At 25.7% G+C, this 20,016-nt stretch overlaps 1 protein-coding gene across 1 annotated transcript in view; it reads right to left on the bottom strand.

The window, feature by feature from the left end:
• Window positions 1-17,239, bottom strand: part of LOC145835348 (nuclear pore complex protein Nup155-like) — a 41,243-nt gene extending 24,004 nt beyond the window's left edge. The window contains exons 1-9 of the mRNA XM_082942904.1: window positions 17,066-17,239; window positions 15,794-15,907; window positions 13,636-13,806; window positions 10,783-10,869; window positions 10,241-10,389; window positions 8,965-9,073; window positions 8,710-8,783; window positions 8,233-8,425; window positions 3,001-3,156 (exon numbers count right to left, since the gene is read on the bottom strand). Of these exons, the coding sequence (XP_082799030.1) occupies window positions 3,001-3,156; window positions 8,233-8,425; window positions 8,710-8,783; window positions 8,965-9,073; window positions 10,241-10,389; window positions 10,783-10,869; window positions 13,636-13,806; window positions 15,794-15,907; window positions 17,066-17,228 (1,216 nt within the window). The 5' untranslated portion in view covers window positions 17,229-17,239. The remainder of the gene's footprint in view (window positions 1-3,000; window positions 3,157-8,232; window positions 8,426-8,709; window positions 8,784-8,964; window positions 9,074-10,240; window positions 10,390-10,782; window positions 10,870-13,635; window positions 13,807-15,793; window positions 15,908-17,065) is intronic.
• Window positions 17,240-20,016: the final 2,777 nt, after the last annotated feature.

Here is a 20,016-nt window from a genome sequence, read left to right as displayed (position 1 = left end):
AAACCAAATATATGTAGTAAAAAAGTATATTTTATTTAAAACAATAACTTTTTTTTTCACATAAGTATACATCTTTAACTTTTGTAAATAAAAAATAAGTTACTTAATAAAAAATAAACAAATACGTATAGAGAATGATAAATATTCGCTGCTTTCTATATGAAACTAACAATAACTTCTTAAAAGCACGCAGATATTATTTTTTTTTCAACTTAAGTTACTCTACAAAAAATTACAAATAAGTTAAATTACAATGGAATATACCTCTTTTATAACTTATTATTCATGTTTAAACAACTTAAAAAAATTATAAAGAGGTATAGTATACACATAAACTTCTTACATTAAGTACTAAACTTAGTGCTTAATTATAAAGAACTTGATTATTTACTTAAATAAAAAACACTCTTATTATTGAATTCTGCAAGATAAACTTTTGTGTATATATCACAGTTTCACTATGGAAGTGTCCTTGCCACAGACAGGGTTGCCAAATGTTTTTGGAAATTTTTTTCCAGGTTTTCAAAATTCCTCTAGGTTTTTAAAATTACACGTTTTAGGGTCTATTTTTAGTTAAAAACTAAGTTTAAGGTAAAAAACTGTGTTAAATAGTATAAGGACATGGAAATTTATCTTAAAGATTCTTTAAATGTGTTTTTAAGAAAAAAATGTTTCATGATGACAAAAAACTTTTATCTATATGATAGATTTTTTGAGTCAAATCGAAATTTTACTACTTAAAACATGTCTTACATGTGACACTTAGTCTGACATAAGAATTTGTAATTGATTTTTACCATTTGAAGGCTTTGGAATATAAATAATTTTGTTAATTTGAACTGCCAATATCTAACTTTTTCTTAAATTATATTAAAATTTCCTGACTTTTCTTCAAAAACCCCCATTTTTTCCTGACTTTTGTCATTTTTTTAGCTTTTCCTGACTTCAATATGTACACAGAATTTGTTGTCTCAAATTATTAGTATCTCACAACTATTTAAAACAATAATGATTTTTTTCATCTTATTGTTAGTTTGCTATTTTAAATACCAATTTTTTATTGCATAAAGTTTTAGTATAGCTTTTGTTGTGTAGAGTTCATTTAGTTTATTCTCCATTTTGCTTTAGTTTTTGTTACTAAAACCATTTATTTCATTTGCAACAAAAATATAAGATAAATCTTTTAATCATGCGTACGCAGAAAAAACCCAGACTACAATATCCTTCCCTAACTTTTTCTAAACTTTATTGTTCCAAAAAATATTTCTACATACCCCTTAAGGTATGTCCCTACAATAAAATGGTATAGTACAAGTTTTCGATATACCTTATTATTTCTATAAATACATATATATATAAAGAAGGAAACTTAGTTGCCAAAAAGATTTTATGCTTTGTTTACTTCAAATTGCAAAAAAAAAGAGTTTCATGTTAAACAGTTTTCAGCTATCTAAACAAAAAGTTTACAGTCAAAACGATTAGTAAACAATAATAAAAATAACAGAAAACTACACAAGTGACTCTAAAAATGTTGTATTTTAAAAGGAATATTTTAATTTGTTGACAACAAGAGGTAAATGCTATTCTTTTTTTAGACAGCCCCTTTGATTTGAAGCATACACAACGGTAAACATTAATAACCATTGACTAACACCAGTCTCAATGCATAAGAATTTTAGAAACTTAGGTAAACAAAATTTTTATCCTAATAATTCCTTATGTATACAGTTGTTGTAACACTATAATGAAACTAACATTTCATTTTAATATTTTAAAGCTCGTGAATAAATATGGAATTTTTTGTAACAATAAAAGCAATTTTCATTATTCTCAAAAGAAACTTTTCCAAAACAAATTTTATAACTCTCAAAACAATTTTCTTAAAACAATAAATAATATTGTTTACTTAAAGGAGTTATATTTGTTTCAGTGTTTATAAAACGGAATTTTACTTGCATTTACTTGCAGTATTGGTTAGTGTTTGATAAAGCTCGAAATGTTGTATTATAAAATGTTTAAATTTAAATTTGAAATGCTTCGTTTTCTTTAGTTTAACATACTTCTTCTTACTTGTGTTCAACTGTAGTTTTAGTTAGTGTGTCGTGTGATTGTTTTATATTTGTAAATAAACTTTTGTTGACTGTTAAGTATCTTAGATGTATTTATCTTATCTAACCATATCTATCTCCATTTAATTACCCTTAGCAATTTAGATTAGTTACATTAGACATCACGTCGGTATCTCTTATTATGATAACACTACCTTAAGATATTCTACAAAATATGAACGTAAAAGTTTTAAATAACGATAAATCCATCTACAAAAAGCAAAAACTTATGTCCTATAAAAAATTATTTATTTCTATAATATTACTGATGTGAAGAAAAAACTAATTAAAAACACTACTGACCTAATTTACAATCTAATAAATAAAACAATTATTAAACTTAGCAATTTAATTATACTGTTATTATTAAGATAAAGTAAAAAAATATTTTTTTAGCATCAAAAAAATACTTAAATTGTAAACTAGTCGAAATATTTCCCGATTGAAAAATACATAGAATAACTGATCTTAAGAACAATACAAAAGTATATTAAAGATAAATAAAAAAAATTGAGAATTTAAATGCAAAACAAAATACATAAGTTGGTTATGTAAAGTGATAGTGTGTTTTTACGACAAATATCAGCTTTTTAAAAAAGTTTAACTAGTTTAAAAGTTTAAATTAAGTCATACTAAAACAAAACTAGCAGATAAGCTCCACCTTTAAAAATGAAAAGGCTTACTTCAAAGCCTAGCAATGGGAATAAGTAAATTTTTAAATGCCACTGGTGATTAAAAAACTAGTTTAAGTAGTTAAAAATTTTACATTAAATTCATAAACTTTTATCTTTTACAATGCTTATAAATTCTTTTCTATTTTCGTTTTATCACCAAGCACTTTAATTTTTTTTTAAATCCACTTCTTTAAAATAAAAACATATACTTAACAAACCGTTCTGATAATTAGCTGCATGTACAGAGGCAGGTCTTTTCACAGATGAAGAAGTAAAACCAGGAGGAAGTCTAACGTGTACCAGATACAATCCATCAGGTCTGCATTTCGACTGTTGAACTGATTGTGAAGACACTACAAAGTACAATCTAATTCCTGTATCCAAATAAAAACATAAAATTAACTTGAGATCAAAAATGTGTACTGTTATGAAAAACTTAAATCTTCAATAAAATTAGTAAAAATCATATAAATATTACTCTAGCAAATTTATTTGATAAATCTAAAAACTTTCTAGAATTTATTCTAACAAATCCTGACATTTTGTCAATAATGACTTAATTTTGGTGAAAATAAGGCTACATTATCAACTTATTATAAAAAAAGAATAACAACTTAATAATCTACGTAAATAAAATATTTTTCTAACTTATTCTAATAATTCACAAGTATTTAATTACAATTTTTTGAACAACGCAAAAAAAAAACTGCTGGCGCGTATGAAAAACTGCTGGTGCGATAAATAAATATCAAAAATTTAGTCTTTAATATGTGTAGAAACTAGAGTTTATGAATTTTATACATTTTTTTTTTTGCTTTTGGTTAAAACAGGCATTTGGTGGTCGCAGGCCAAATTTCAAAATTAAAATATACGCGGGTCACAGTCATAGTTTCAGAAGATTTTGCTCTACATTTTAATGACAGAATATCTAGGGAGAGCTTCAATTTTTTTTGCGGGCCGCAGGTAGTACCTTTTACGGGCCGCAGTTTTTCGATCCCTGGGCTACAAGAATTATAAAAAAATTATTATCCAGAATAATATCCTTTAGATCTACTATAATAAGTATTTATCATGCAGAATAAATACAGTTACCTCTCGCGAATCTACGCACTTTTTGTTCACAGCAAAAGTGCGTAACTAAATGAAAGGTAGTAAATATACCTACTTTATTGGCTGTTTTCTTATAATGCATTTGATTAAATACAGTTTAAAGACTTTCCACTTTATTTGTTTACTAATAAATTTTTATTCAAGTTGTACATAAAAGTGAAAACTCTTAATAAAAAATCTTAATGTAAGTAAAAAGTATTTGTTTTCTACATTTTTCATTGCCCACCTAAGATTGAACTTGTCTTGCATAATATTATAGAAAGATCTTTCTCTAATACAGAGTTTCCTAAACTTTTTTTCAAAAGGCCCTCCTTAAAGAAATAAAAAAGCTTTGACCCCTCCAACAAGATCTTCAAAAAACTACTTTAAAAACGCTCAAGACGTTTTTTTTTGCTTTTCATAATCAACTCCAGAACATCTAGTGTAAATTTCAAATTATGACCTCATGACCCCCTAAATTTCTGTAATGACTCAGTTTGGGAAATCCTGCTATAATACCATGCAAGACAAGTTCTATCTTTAGTGGGCAAGGAACAAATTAGCTAAAAATTAAAATGTTTTTTGAGTTGAAAAAAAACTTCATATGATAAGTATTTAGTTTAGCGGAAATGAACATTGCATTTTGTTTAATTGATGTTAAGGGGGACTAAGAAACATAAAATGTAAAGACCAAATACATTCTTATGGAAATCACAAACTAAACATGCAAAATATACTTCTATAAAAATAATAACAAATTTAAACAGTATTCATTTCTTTATTACACTTAACACATGTTTCTGTGTGTTAACGGGTTAACATACTTTAACGGAGCTCTGTATAAAAATAAATACTGTAAAGAAAGAATACTGTTTAAATTTGTTATCATTTTTAAAATGTATATTTTTCATGTTTAGTTTGTGTATTATATTAAGTAAAGTAAACAAAAATTAAATCACAAATTATAATATAATTCAACTCACATGAAGTTCAAGAAATACTGAATCAAAATATTTAACCGTTGCTAAACATTTAAATAAAAAACCACGATTACATGAATAAATCGTAAAAAAATGCATTTTACTTTACTTTATCTAATTTAGACTTAATAATTAAAAATATTATAACAGTCGGACTTAACATTAGGTATTGTATATATTATTAACCATTAAATCTACAATGATCTTAAATCATTCATGTTCATTTTTAATAAACATATTATGGTTGCCACTGATCAAGCTGAGAAAAAATTCCTGACTTTTCCTGACTTTTTACCAAAATTTTCCTGACTTTTCTAAATCAGTTTTACTTATATAAATTGTTCACTTAGTTTAATTAAATACTACCCAAACTATTTAATACAAAATCCTTAAATTAAAAACCATTTAAGATAATATACTTTAGTAACTGTAAAAAAAAGACATAAAAAAGTAAACTATATATCTGTTGTATAAAATATTTTCTCTTATCATTTAGTATAAAATCTATAACAAATAAATATACTCTTATTTACTTTAAAAACTTAAGTTACTCTACAAAAAAAACAAACAATAAGTAAACTTAATCTTGGCATATACCTCTCTTATAACTTATTGTATAAATTTAACAACTTTGAAAAAATTATAAAGAGGTATAGTATACACATTAACTTGTTACATAAAATACTAAACTAACTGCTTAGTTATAAAGAACTCAATTATTTAAACAAAAAACACTTTGATTCTAAAATTATGCTAGATAAACTTTTGTGTATATATCACAGTTTCACTATGGAAGTGTCCTTGCTACAGATCATCAATACTAAAAAGCTTACAAAATCTGCTTGTTCAAGTAGGGTACTTGTTCAATATGTTAATAGAAAATTTTTGCAGTTTTATAAAGGATATTTTAACTAATTTATACCAGGTGAAGGCATTGGATATAAAATTAAATATTTTTGTAAATTTCTAGGAAAATTTTGAAATTTTTTTCTGACTTTAAAGGACTTTTAATTAATTTTTACCATTTGAAGGCTTTGGAAAACAAGGAATTTTGTAAATTTAAACTAGTGATGTACCGGACCCGGACTTTTTTTTCAAATTAGAATCCGGCCGGAACCGGATCCGGACTTTTTTTTCAAATTAGAGTCCGGCCGGAACCGGATCCAGACTTTTTTTTTCAAATTAGAATCCGGCCGGATCCGGATATCAGACAAAAATGGCAATATCCGGCCGGACCCGGATAGTGAGTCCGGTACATCACTAGTATTAACTAGCCTGAGTCAGAATGAGGTTTTTAAAAAGTGAAAAAAAAGAACTTTAATCTAATAATAAGTAGAACAGCTAGCCACAAGGTTTACAAATTTAGGTGTTATTTACAATTAAATATCTGAAATCAAGTTCTTGAACAAAATACACTAGAAAATTAAAAAATGTTGAAGACTGGATCAGCTCAAACCCATTCAAAATCTAAAAGAAAACTAGCCTGAGTTTTTATAAAAAACTAAACTAGCCTGAGGCAGTCCAAGATTTTCTAAAATTCCCAAAAATATTCAAACTAGTAGGGTTGCCACTGTTTACGTCATTAAAACTATCTAGAGTGAGTATAAACAAGCCTGAGTCAGAATGAGGTTTTTAAAAACTGAAAAAAGTACTTTAATCTAATAATCAGTAGAACAGCTAGCTAAGGTTGACAATTTGGTAGTAAAGTTGTGGACTGATTGTGGTACACTTAACTTATTAGTACTACCCATCATATTGAAATCCTACTTTATTTAATTAATATCTAACAAATACTAAATTCTAACTGAGACTACTTTCTATAATCAGACACGACAGTTTTGAGTGATTAATCTTTTATATAAAACATTACAAGAAATACTAGCATATACAAAATTATTAATTACTTGGTAACACTTTAAAAACTGAAAGCTCTTTAAATCGATATCAAAAGACTTAAAACAATTAACTCAAAATTAAATAAAACTTTTAGTAGACAGGAAACTGTAAAATTTTTAAAAAACTATTAAACTATAAACCTGGCTTAAATATTAAGACAATTAAACATCAGTTAAAATATTCACTTTTAAAACAAAACACTACTTACAATAAGCATTCACAAAAAAGTTCAAGATATTTTGTTGCTTCAAGCTGCTCACCAAACTAACTAACTGCTTACATATAAACTGCCTGTCATGTTCTGATGTTTTGTTGCATCAGTATTTAGTTTGAAACATTTCGTCATATGATTCTCATTGGCTCGTACATTCAACCGTATTAACTCTAAATATTCTCTGAGCTCAACTTTAAACAATAAATAATGCAAGTATTCATTCAAAATTTTCAATTTTACAACATATGTAAAAAGTTGCATTTCTGAAATGTTTATTTCATAGTTTAAATGTAAACAAATGTAAATAAGTCAAAAGTACAAAATGAGCCAATCACGGTAGGTGTTTAGTTTTAACTGACGAAAATGACTCTTAATAATTTACTTAGGGTTTGATTTTGAAAAAATACTTTTCAGTATGCTCTTTTTTACTAACTAGATCCGGGTCCGGCCGGATCTTTGTTAGGATCCGGCCGGATCAGGACTTTTTTTTTTCAAATTAGAATCCGGCCGGAACCAGATCCGGACTTGTTTTTTAAATTAGAATCCGGCCGGAACCGGATCCGGACTTTTTTTTTCAAATTAGAATCTGGCCGGATCCGGATATCAGACAAAAATGGCAATATCCGGCCGGACCCGGACCCGGATAGTGAGTCCGGTACATCACTAATTTAAACTGACAAAATCTGACTTTTTAAAAATATGTTATCAAATTTCCTGACTTTTCCTGACATTTTTTCAAAACCCCCTATTTTTCCCTGACTTTTGTCATTTAAAAATTTTTTTCCGACTTTTCCTAACCGAGTGGCAACCCTACATATATATATACCTTTTTTAGCTTCTATTCTTTCCTTAAAGTATTTATTTTTTACAGAGCTCCGTTGAAGTGTGCCCCGTTAACACACAGAAAAATGTTTTAGTGTAATAAAGAAAGAATAGTGTTTAAATTTGTTATTACTATATATTCCAGAGACCTTGTTTCGCTAGGATATTTATCAGCAAACGTCTTAATTTATATTTTAAACAGTTATTTTTTAAATATTTATTTAAATAAAATGACCATGAAATCTTCTTTAAAAAATAAATTTCATTATTGTTGCCAAAAAAAATCCCGTAAAAGCCTAAAAAGATTTTTCAATTTTTTTTTGAGAACTCTAAGACGCGTAACTAGACGAGAAAGCGTAACCATCCGAGAGCGTAGAATTGCGAGAGGTGTCTGTAACTATAAAAAAATTAAGTAAACTTATCCAAAGCCAAGAATTATAATAACTAGCCAGACTGTGTTATGGCCACTAAATTCAAAGATTTTGTCTGCTGAAGAGTGATAGGGCATATGGTAACTAGTTCACTTAAATTTGATTGTTCGACGGAAGTAGTTAGTATTTGCCTTGCACGCTTTTGTATTAAAGATAAACTAATTAAAGCAACTCTTGCCGTTGTAGTACCATCAACACCCAAGTCAAACACCTGTTATAAAAAAAATTGTAATTTAAAAATTAGTTGAAATTTAAAAAACATCATAAACAAAATTTGAAAATATGATATCAACTCAACTGTCGAAATGACAATGAAATATTATAAGATATAGTTATTGAAATATGTATAAAAATATATAAGTTTTAAGTTGTAATTTATTTCCTAAATCTAATATAAATATTAATACTTTAATAATTTTTCTTTAAGCTTGCTTCATAAAATAACATTATAAAAATTTACTCAAAGCTTGTTCAAAAACCAAACATTAAACTCACTCCTATACTTCCTTTCTCAGATCTTGTATACAAAATGTTTCTTGTTTCATCAACAACTATTTGTGCTATTGAATCTGCAAAATTTTATGTTTGCAACTTATTTCAAATATTTTTTACCGAAATTATATTGTTTATAACTTATTTTAACTAGAAGAAATACTGAAAATAAGAAATTTTTCCAGAATAATAAGTTACATTTACTTTTGTTTTATTTAATAATTTGAAAAACAACTTGATACGAAAAATAAAATAAACCATTTTCGTTAATCCATAGTTGCGACACAGCAGAAGGTATCAAAAATGAAAAACGACTTCTCGAGTGGTTAATTTTACAGCAGTTTCCTCCAAACCATGAACTACCTGCCTAAAAATTTAATAAAATGAGATTCAAACAAAATAATGTTTACTAGATGATTTCTTAGAATCATATGTTTGTGTTAACAGTTATCACAGACCACACATAAATATATGTTTAAAACAGGACAGCTACACATAAAAAAAAAACACTTAAAGCATTTCTCCTGATAAAATGAATTTAAATACTAAAAACTTAAAAGGTAAATGCTTTAATATAAAACTTAAAACTTAATGTGCTTTAATCCCTTAAAGTTGTAAATTAAAGAAAATTTTGCTTCAAAAAAAAAAAAACTAAAATTTTTGTTGCCTATAACAAATTTATAGTAAAAAGCTATTTACAAATGTTGTATTTTATAATGTTATACTCGCTATGTCAAGTTCAACGCGACCTGGGTCTTATGTAAATTATTCTATTTTTTTCATTCTTTTTAAACTAAGTCTTTTCTTTAACAACATCAGTTTTTTGTAAGTGAATTTTAATTTCAAGTTAAATATTTAGATTTCATTTTAGCTTTCAGATTTCTTAACACTTTTCCCTTAATTTTTTTGCAAAGGTTTTATTCAGTTTAAAGTAAATTCAAAGGTATTATTTGCATAATTAAAGCATAACTTTTATAATTTTATTATATGCATTGTTTTATTTTTAATAGAAAAGTTTTCACTATTTTTTTGTGCCTAGTTTTTAGAAAGTAGCAATTAGTAAGTAAATATTAAATTATTAGTAGTAGTGTAAGTCATAAATATAAGGACTTGTCTGCTGCATACCCTAAACAGATACCTCATAGACCAGGGTTTCCAAAAGTGGGTAATATCTAATAAAGAATTAGCAATTACTTTTTTTAATTTCTGCCGGTTCGATAATTATGAAAATTATTTTGGTAAACTTTACCCTACACAGTCATTCCGCTTGCAGCAGAAACGTATAGTAAAATATTCAGGAAATAATCTCGTCTAAGATAGTCCATAAAAGAAAACTTAATAGTGGTTTCACATTGACTAGAAAAGTTTTTCACCCTTATTATATATAAAAAAATTATAAAACTAAGTTCAAAGTATATACTGGATACAGCTAGATTTTGTTGTGAAAAAAAAAATCGGACCCAGTAGATTACTAGGTCTAATAACTTTGATTACAATTTTAAAATTACAAATTGTTGCAAATTTTTTAACCAACGTGGTATTGAATTTCATACAAGCACCCATCTTTACCTCCACTGAATATTCTGCCTGTGTTGGTTGTGCCAACAGTTGTTGTGAAGTATGTAGAATCAGTAGGTAAAGAGAAGAGTGGTTCATTCAATAAATACATATCACTATTAATATCTGTTAAAAATTAACAAAATCATGTTATACAAAATATAAGGGGAAGGTATAAGATATATAATTTGAGACGCAAAACTAAATGTAAAAAAGTCAGTTTATTTAATATTAATAAATTATAATGCAAAAAATGACCTTAGAAATAAATACATAATCAAGGTTACATGACCATTATAGATATAACAATTAATTTTTACTAAAACTTAGGTTCTAGAAAGTACAATACTACTCTTACTTTCATAAAAAACTGTTAATAATTAATTAGTTACTATATTCTGTTAACTTTGTTTTAATAATTATAAAACTAAACACAAAAAAATATCGTTTACAGACATTGATCTAAAAATGAAGTTAAAAGTAAAAGCCAGTAAACTTTATAGACAAAAAAGTAAAAACCATTGGATTGAAAAGATACACCAAGTATAGCAACATCTAACGGAGTGGTGAGAACCAATAAGTATTTGACATGTGCCTTGAATATTCCTGTTTATTTTTTAATACATAAAACAAATATAAATTAAAATTAAATTCTATAATTTATAGTAGAAAAATCAAATTATTTATATTTGCAACCTCTACAATGTCAGGGATATCAAAGGTTTTTATAAATTTCTTCAATTTTTTCTGAATTTTCTAAAGGTTTTAAAAAACAAGTTTTTTGGTTTATTTTTAGTAAAAAATTAAACTTAAGGTAAAAAATTACAGTATTGAAAAGGTACTGTAAAGCCACTTAAATATGTTGAGTGAAAAAATTACAAATTTTTCTTTAATACAATAAAAAATACAAAAAAAAATTATCTTTATAATAGATTTTTTGAATATAATCAAAATTTTGTCATTTAATACATAAAAAAAAAATTCCAGGACTTGTTTTGCTTAAATTTTCAACTTCTAGGTTTTTTAAGGACTCTAGGTTTTTTAGCAACCCTGAAAATACACATTTTTTTTTACTTCAGAATTAAGAAAGCCTTAATATGAATATTTTTTAATATCATACAAAAGTATTAAATTATTTAATAGTATTGGTTGAAATTTACAATTGTGGATAGATATTTAAATAAGGCCATAGGGAGATAATGATTTTTATTCAAAGTTAATCTTAACTTTTACATATATAACTAAGCTACCGTTTTGAATTTATTTTACTGTTTTTTAAACTCATAACAATTTTTGAGATATATACAATCAAAAATAGAAAATTAAATAAGTTCATTATGGAAGGCTCAAACTAAAAAGGAAAATAAAATAAATCACTTAAATTATACCTACAGTTTTTGAGCAATCGTTTTAAAACTTATCAATCTTTTTTTTATAAACTATAAACAACTTTTAGGGAACAAATATAACAACTTCTAAAAGAAATTATATGAAGAAAATATTTACTATTTTTTTCGGTCATAAAATGACTTAAACTTTTTTTTTATTCGCTTCAACAAGTTGTTTCTAATACTGACAAGAACATTTCTTAAAAACTTAAAGTTTTTTTTTTTATGTAACAGAAAATAAGCTATGAAAATTCTCTCCATGCGTTTTTACAGATTTAAGATTCTACAATACAGGATTTTATAGAGAGTATTTAAATTCCAAGTTTAACATTAACTGATATTTCAATTAATAGAAAGTGCACGAAGACTTATTTTTTCAACTTTTTTTTTATAGTATGTAACTGTAAACCATTGATAAATTTTAAAAAAAGTAAAAAATCAATAGGTCTAAAAGTTGTTGTATGACTTTTAAAGAAATTATAAAATTTATTAAGTGTTTTGAGATAATATTTAGTTCACTAAAGATTTAATTAATGCTTGTGTTGCAAAAATTCCGAAAAGTATTGAACGTCTTTTCTGCAATGAAAACAAAAATTTCATACTTCATATTGTATTTCAAAGCCTCACAAAACAAAAACACAATCTATGTTTCAATATGCCCTTCTTCAACAGTAATTACTCATTTAATGAGTCATATCAAACTCTCTACTACTGCACGCAACTTCTTCTTTGACAATAGTTTTAACCAAAGACAAAACAGTTGTGTGTTAAGAGCAACAGGCGCTTGTTTCCAACATGGACTAAAAACTGAACTCCATTGAGTAGAGATCAGCTGATGATGGAAGCCACAATTCCACGCTCCGAAACCGGAGAAAATTGCCTTTGAACCAAGCTTAGGTTTTAATGGAGGTGTGAGAGGGAGCTATGTCCTGTTTGAGGATGAAGTTAATGAAATGTTCTTTTATATTAGGCAAGGCAGGAGCAAAAATTTGATCAAGTACTGTACGTTAAATATATGAGTTGACTTTGACACACTATTTTACAAATATCAGAAAATATTAAGTTTTTGACACTGCAGCCCAAGCTGTTACAGATACACTGACTTTTGGCGGCATTCATTCTCTGAATGTTAGTCCAGCACTCTTTTGCTTTGTTAGTTGAACTTTACCTTCAGTCTTTTATATGAAAAAACTATTTCACATTTCTGCTTGCCGGATTTCAGAAATTTAAAAAATAAGCAGCTCTCTCAGCTCTATTTTCTTTAAAAAACTGTAAAATGCTTAAGCTTATTCAATTTAAATGGAGTAAATTGAATAAGTTAGTTTTTACTATTTTCCTAATTAGTTTTTAGGTACTTCGTTACCCTCTCTCAAAAGGCGTTGATGTTACTTCTTGTCAGCAAGGGTGTCCTCTTTTCAAACGTTCTATTTCCTCACCAAAATATAACCTATGGATTTCGATACTTTTATCTTTGATATTGGCGTTCTCGCACTATAAACTCCAAAAATGACTTAACAATTAGTTATTTGATTAACAAATTGTAATAAAATTAGTAAACGTAGTGACGTGAAACACATTTAGTATACAACAATAAATTTTGTATCATGAGTCTTAAATTAAGTAATAAAATTTATATTTTAAAACAATTCCGGTAAAATTTTTCCTACCCTTTATATAACTATGCACCGTTTTACATTACAGTTTATGAAAATACACAGCGTTTCATTGTACTATAAAGGGCAATGTACACTAATAACTAACTTTAGAGCTCTCTCTCTGCAGACATAATTACCTTTAGAAAGTTTTTCAGTTATTGATTAATTCAATTTTGTCTATGAATAACTAAAAAACATACAGCAATTTCAACTGTTGTGCTTAAACTTTATGTATAAAATATATATAGCAAAAATTTTAAAGCAGTGATTTTTAAAAATATTCTTGATTTATTTTTACAAAATATAATAGTACTAGACAAAAAACTAACCAGGCTTAGGCTTTACAAGGGCAACAGATATAATTGTTTCTTTTAAACCATCAAAATAAGCAAGATCATCAGCTTGTTGTTTATACTTCCATAAAAAAATATCGGAATCAACAGTAAGCCAGGCTCTATTGATTTCAGGAAACAGTCCAATAACACAGTTGCACTGCATATCTGTCATGAAAACAAAGCTGTGACACAAAAAATTCAACTAATGCCATAACTTTACTATTTTATGCTATAAATAAAAAATAATAAAAAACTTAAATGTCCTTTGATTATAACATTATAAAAAATATACAACAATTTTAAAATATTGTGCATCAAACTTACATGGTTTTCGAATTGAATTATGTTACCATTATATTTTTTAACTAATTTTAACTATAACTTAGTATTTTAATACTATTTTTATTTTGTTAATTGTGTAACGTTCAGAAGTCAAAACCTGTGCAACTTAAACAGAAGACTGGATCAAAAAGAAATATTAGATAATTGTAAAAGGACTAGAGAGGTATGGTAATGTTTTCAGAAGTTTATTTCATTTAAAGATCTTAAACTGGGTGGCAGTTGCTTTTTAACTTATTTAAAATTAAATCTTGATTATGAGATGTTATGGTACAAAGTCGGAGACTTTGATAGGTTCTATATGAAAGGATCAATTAATAAAGCGAAAAAAAATACTTCATTAAAATTATACCTTCTACCTACAGAGTTGCCAAATGTTTTTGGCAAATTTTCTCAAGGTTTTTAAAATTACACGTTTTAGGTTATATTTTTAGTATAAAATTATTTTTAGTATAAAATTAAGTTTAAGGTTAAAAACTGTGTTAAATAGTATTAAAACATTGAAAAGATATCTTAACACTTCTTTAAAAGCTTTTTTAATTAAAAAAAAATCCTGAGGACAAAAATTTTATCTATACTATAGGTTTTTTGTTTCAAATCGAAATTTTCTACTTAACATGTATAAGTTGTTTAAATTCCAGGTTTTCCTAGATTTTTTTAGTGATAGTTGTTCAAAATTCATGTTTTTTTTTCAAAATTTTACAAATTCCAGGTTTTTAGTAGCAACCTTGCTTCTTTATACTTTTTGCAATTGTTCTCACAATAGGATTGCTTATTGCAAAGTTTTGGTTAGTTTGAGAAAGTTTAAGTATAATTTTTTTTTTCAAAAGTATTACAATAGTTTTTTTTTATATCACAAGAAACACTTCCTAAAATTTGAGTTTAGATGCTTAATAAAGAAGATTGACGTTAAGTAAATTTGGAATAAAAAACGTTTATATATGTTTACATGTAAGGTGTAATATAAAAAAAAATAATATTTCATTTTAAATAGTCATTTAAAACTTATTGCAACAAGAAAAAGAAGTTTCAATATTTTTAAAAATTTCGATATTTTTTATTAAATAAACCATAAAACTTAATTTGTAACAGTAAATTTTTGTATAACATAAAGCTATGTTGCTAAATATAAGCATCGAATTAAAAGTTAGGAATCTTAAAAAGACATCAACAAATAAGATTTATTGTATGTAAAGAGTTTTCAATAAATTAGTAATAAAAACAATTGTCACTCCTTGAAGCAAAAAAGCCAGCCTAAGTGACCAAAAACTAACCTGAGTTACATCAAACTACTATTAAGTGGCCTTAATGTATAGCCAAACTGAATAAAAATAAACTTACAAAATCCAAAAATAATTACTGCAAAAATTAAGCTTATAGGCCTAAAGAAATACAAATAATAACAAAAGCACCTTATAAAAACATATTAAAAATAATATGTTACAAAAAAAAATCCTGAGATTTTATCAAAGTATCTAAACTAGTCCGAGTTTTACTGAAAAAAATCAAACAAGCCTCAGTCAGCCTTAATTTTCAAAAATCTTAAATTAGTCTTGGTTATCCTAAGTGTGTGTCATCCCTGTAAAAAACCTTAATCAACTTTTTTTTTTTAATGATGAAGCGAACTTTAGTACAAAATGGGAGTGTAGCTTGCAAGCTACTTATGACATTAAATTTTATTTTTTAAAGTGATATAAAAACAAATTACATATCAGATAAAAACAGTTCAAAATTATTTAATCATTTTAATTTAACAAATAAAATATTATTTTTATAAACAAGTAAGTATTTTGTAATCAAAATAACAACCAACGGTTAAATTGCTCCATAAGTTCAGCAGGCAAAGGAACCCTTTTCACATTTGTCACTAGAGGTAACTGATGAACAGGATAATCATCAACTTGCATACCACTACAAACTGCTGAGACTGTTTTATTTTTAGGTAAAATTAATTTTTGTTTTATTTAAGAACAATACTAGCTTAACTTTTTGTAATTAATTCATAAACTGTATAAATTATGATAGCATTATTTGAGCTTAGTAGATAAAACAACTTTAACTTGATAAAGGAATATTGAAAAGTTTTTGAAGAAATTTAGTTTTTCAGAATCTAACTGAAATGTTTATATAATGAAGTCAAGAGTATTGTAGCTACAGTGAAAAACTTTTAAACTTTTATCCATACTAAAAACATGCATTAAAAGAAAAATATGTAATAAAATAAAACTGCATTCTATCTCAAAACTAAATGTCAATTATTTTTGATTGTTACATATTTATTGTTCTCATTAGCATTAAATTTTAAGTAATGTATCATTTTAGAACAAATGTTAAAGACACTAAAAAATGTCATAGTATGTCAATTGATAAAGTTTACAATAAGCCTATATTCACTCACTGTTGAACAAATAGTAATTTGAGTTTTTAAAAGACTGTTCATTTAGAATAGTGTGCCATGAATCATAAATTGATTGATTTTATAAGTTAAAAATAAACAATTATAAAAAAGTATTTTTTTGAAATTGCTAAACTAAATAGAGTTTAGAAAAACTAACTAGTCCTTTTAATTCTGACTTAAATTGGTAAAAAAGAAAACTGTCATCTCAATCAATTCATTTATTATTTTAAGAATTCAACAAATTTAAATATAGATATAAAAACATACCTAACTTATTTTTAATCATTCAAAAAATTAAAATAATCGCTATAAACAATTATACATATTTTAAAATAGTTCAGTAATAGGCAAAAAAAAATTTTTTAAGAAACTTGTAGTTTTAATGATTTTTTTTGAAATTATCAAGGGAAATTTAGTAATTTTTCATAAAGTTGAAAATACCCATGAAAATCCAGTATGTAGGAACTTTATGAAAACCAAAAAAAGTAAAAGTTATTCTGAGGTTTACAACAAACAAAAATTAACTACCAAAAGTCAGCCTGAGGTTTTAAAAAACTTCAAAATAGTCTTAGGGAGTAGCAACCATGTTATTCAGTTATTATAGAATAAAACAATTACTAAACCATAAAGAAATGTATAGGAATTATTTACTAGGAGAAAAAAAAATCAACTTAGAGGCAAACTTACATGATGAGTTAACCCCGAGCTTCTGAGCAAGATCTACAATTTCTCTGTCACCCTGCAAGCATTTGTCAATGGTTGAGACTGCCTGATGGATGCTGCCATTCACCGGAGATTGTGCTTGTTGGGGACTAGATATAGGGTTTGTTCCTAGTTCTTGTAAAATCATTCTTAAATAATAAAGCTGTTTAGAAATATAAATTAGTTATTTTTTAAATACTACTTTTTTAGGGTTGCCACTTGTTTTTTCAAAAATGTTTCCAGATTTTTCAAATTTCTTCCAGGTTGTTCAGATTTTCTTCCAGGTTTTTGAACACACATCTTTTTTTGAAAAATTTTAGTAGTAAGTTAATATTTATTTCAAAAAACTGCTGTTTAAAAGATACAAGTTACTTAAGAGTTACTGTAAGTATTGCAATTTATTTAGTTATATTGGAACCTGTACCAAATTCTTCTAAGATGGTTGTTCCAAAGCCGTTATGTTGGTTTAATACAAATAGCTAAAAGTCTACTTAAATTTTTTCTTAGTTTGAACGTGTTATCTTTTATTAATTCTTCTTAAACTGTTTTATTAAATGATTATTTGATATTCTAAAAGTTGCAAAGTTGCAATAATTTTATTTTTTTAAACAAGAACTAAGTCCTAGAAGTAAGTGCTAGAACTGAAATAAAGTTTAACAAGTATGCAGAACTAAGATTTGTTATAACTTACTATTTTTCTAAAAACTATTTTATAATTTTTTTGTAATTGATAAACTTTAAATACTTTACTTAACTATAAAACTATATACAAAAAATTTTATTATATAAAAAAAATAACAAACTTTCCAAATTTTATAAAATAAATATAAATTATAATAAATACTATTGTCTAACAAAACTTGTTAAGTATTTTAAATCATTTACTGTCCTTCAAAAAGCTGACAGTCTCTTTAAATATTTTATTCCTTTAATAACAAAAAAATATAAATAAAACTATTTCTTATTTTTATCTATGACTTAAAAAGTTTGTTATTTTATTTACAGTGTCTTGATATTACTAATAAAATTTATGAAAAAGTAATCAACAGAATGTAAGTTGTAGGTAAAGATAACATAAAATAAAAAACAACACTTATCCTTAAAAAAATTTAAATCCTTAAATCTAAAAGAAATTTTTAAAAACAATTTATATCCTAGAGAAGGATATTTAGGAATGTTTGGAATAAAAAGATACTTTACTATTAAAATTTAAATCAGAAACTAGTTATAAAAAGTAAACATTGTTAACAAATAAAACTTTACAATAAAAATATAAAAAATAGTAATAAAGTTAATTCTGGAACTACATCTGGAAGGTCTTGACTTAAGGCTCACTGCAATAAAACTGACTTCTTCTCAAAATACTCATTCTTACATACTCATTATACTATTGTAACTTGTTTTAAATTAAACAATTCAAAGTTCTCGACTTAAATGTCTTTAAGGAGATTTTTATCTAATATTTATTTAAACAGTTTATTACTAACAAAACAATGTTTCACTCCTATATTTGTGTATAGGAGATCCTCAGTTGTTGATATATTTGATTGTATTTGAATAAGATTTGTCTACAACAATAGAGGATCTCCTATATGCAAATATAGAAATAAAACATTATTTTGTTAGTAATAAACTGTTAGAATAAATTATAGGTACTCATTATACTCATTACTTAAGAACGCTTTGAGTTAACTTCAATTTTTCTTTAAAAAATTTGTAATATTTTTGTTACAAGTAACAAAGTTATGCTTTTATTTTTTTCCTAATGACTTCCACTCACTAACAATATCAACAAAAAGTTAATGTTAAAACACTATTGTTTCCATAACAACGAAGTTAGACAAAATTACAGATTTATAAGTTATAAAAACTATAGGTATTTTAATTTTATCTTTTTTATAAAAATTAAGAAAAACTCAAACTTAAAAAATTCCAGGTTTTTTTGCCAAAATTGTCAAATTCCAGGTTTTTCCAGGTAAAGTGGCAACCCTGCTTATTTTACAAACTAATGATAGTTATTCAGATTTATGTTTTTTTTAAATGTACAAGATGAACTTTCAGTTTAATAATTTTGTGAAAATGTAAGATAAACTGAAATGTTGAAAACAACTTCATTAAAGGCCATAGGTGGGGATAAGCCATGTTTTTCACAAGTTAATCTTTTTTTATAGAGTTTTTTCTAAGCTTGAAGATGCTTTTTATTGTTTTAAAAAATTCAAAATATTTTTAAGATACGATCAGTTAAAGTCGGGCCGCTTATAGGTTCCCTATGGGAAAGGAAAACTAAAACAGCAAAAAAAGACAATTTTATTTAAAATCTATCTTCTCCTACATTTTTCAAGCGATCCTCTTCATACTTTCAGTCTTATCTTTATAAAATAACAAAGAACGTTACTTTGGACTTTAACAGACATTTTTTTAATTCTTGTGATTTTTTTTTTAATTATTAAAACTCATAAGCAACCTTTTTTCTTTTACTATAAGGAACATTTGCTGAAAATTTCAAGAAGATTGCTTGAATGAGGAGACAGATTTTCAGTGAATTTTAAAATTTCTAAGAAAATTGACCCAAAAAAATTTGCAGTCCATTTGTTTGTATTGGAAACTTTTTACAAAAAATAAAATGATTTACACATCAGTTAAAATTAAAATTAACATACAATCAGAATAATTCCAAAGTTTTAACACTATAATATCAAGTACTATACGTAAATTGGCCTGATGATGTAGGGACCTAATGGGTTTTAAAAACTCTCAGAAACCCATTGCCAACACATATTCAAAAAATACTGTTAGACTTAACATAAGTTTATATTAGAACTTTTATAGCACAAATTAAAGAAATAAAGTCCAGAAAAATAACCTCTTTATCTATTAGTTGAAGTATTTCTAAACAACTTTAGCTATGTTACTAGATTTTTCTGTTTAAATGCACT

This window comes from Thalia democratica, chromosome 5, assembly GCF_965202585.1.
Source record: "Thalia democratica chromosome 5, ktThaDemo2.hap1.1, whole genome shotgun sequence".
NCBI lineage: Eukaryota > Metazoa > Chordata > Thaliacea > Salpida > Salpidae > Thalia > Thalia democratica.
This window is presented reverse-complemented; position numbering and strand designations above follow the sequence as displayed.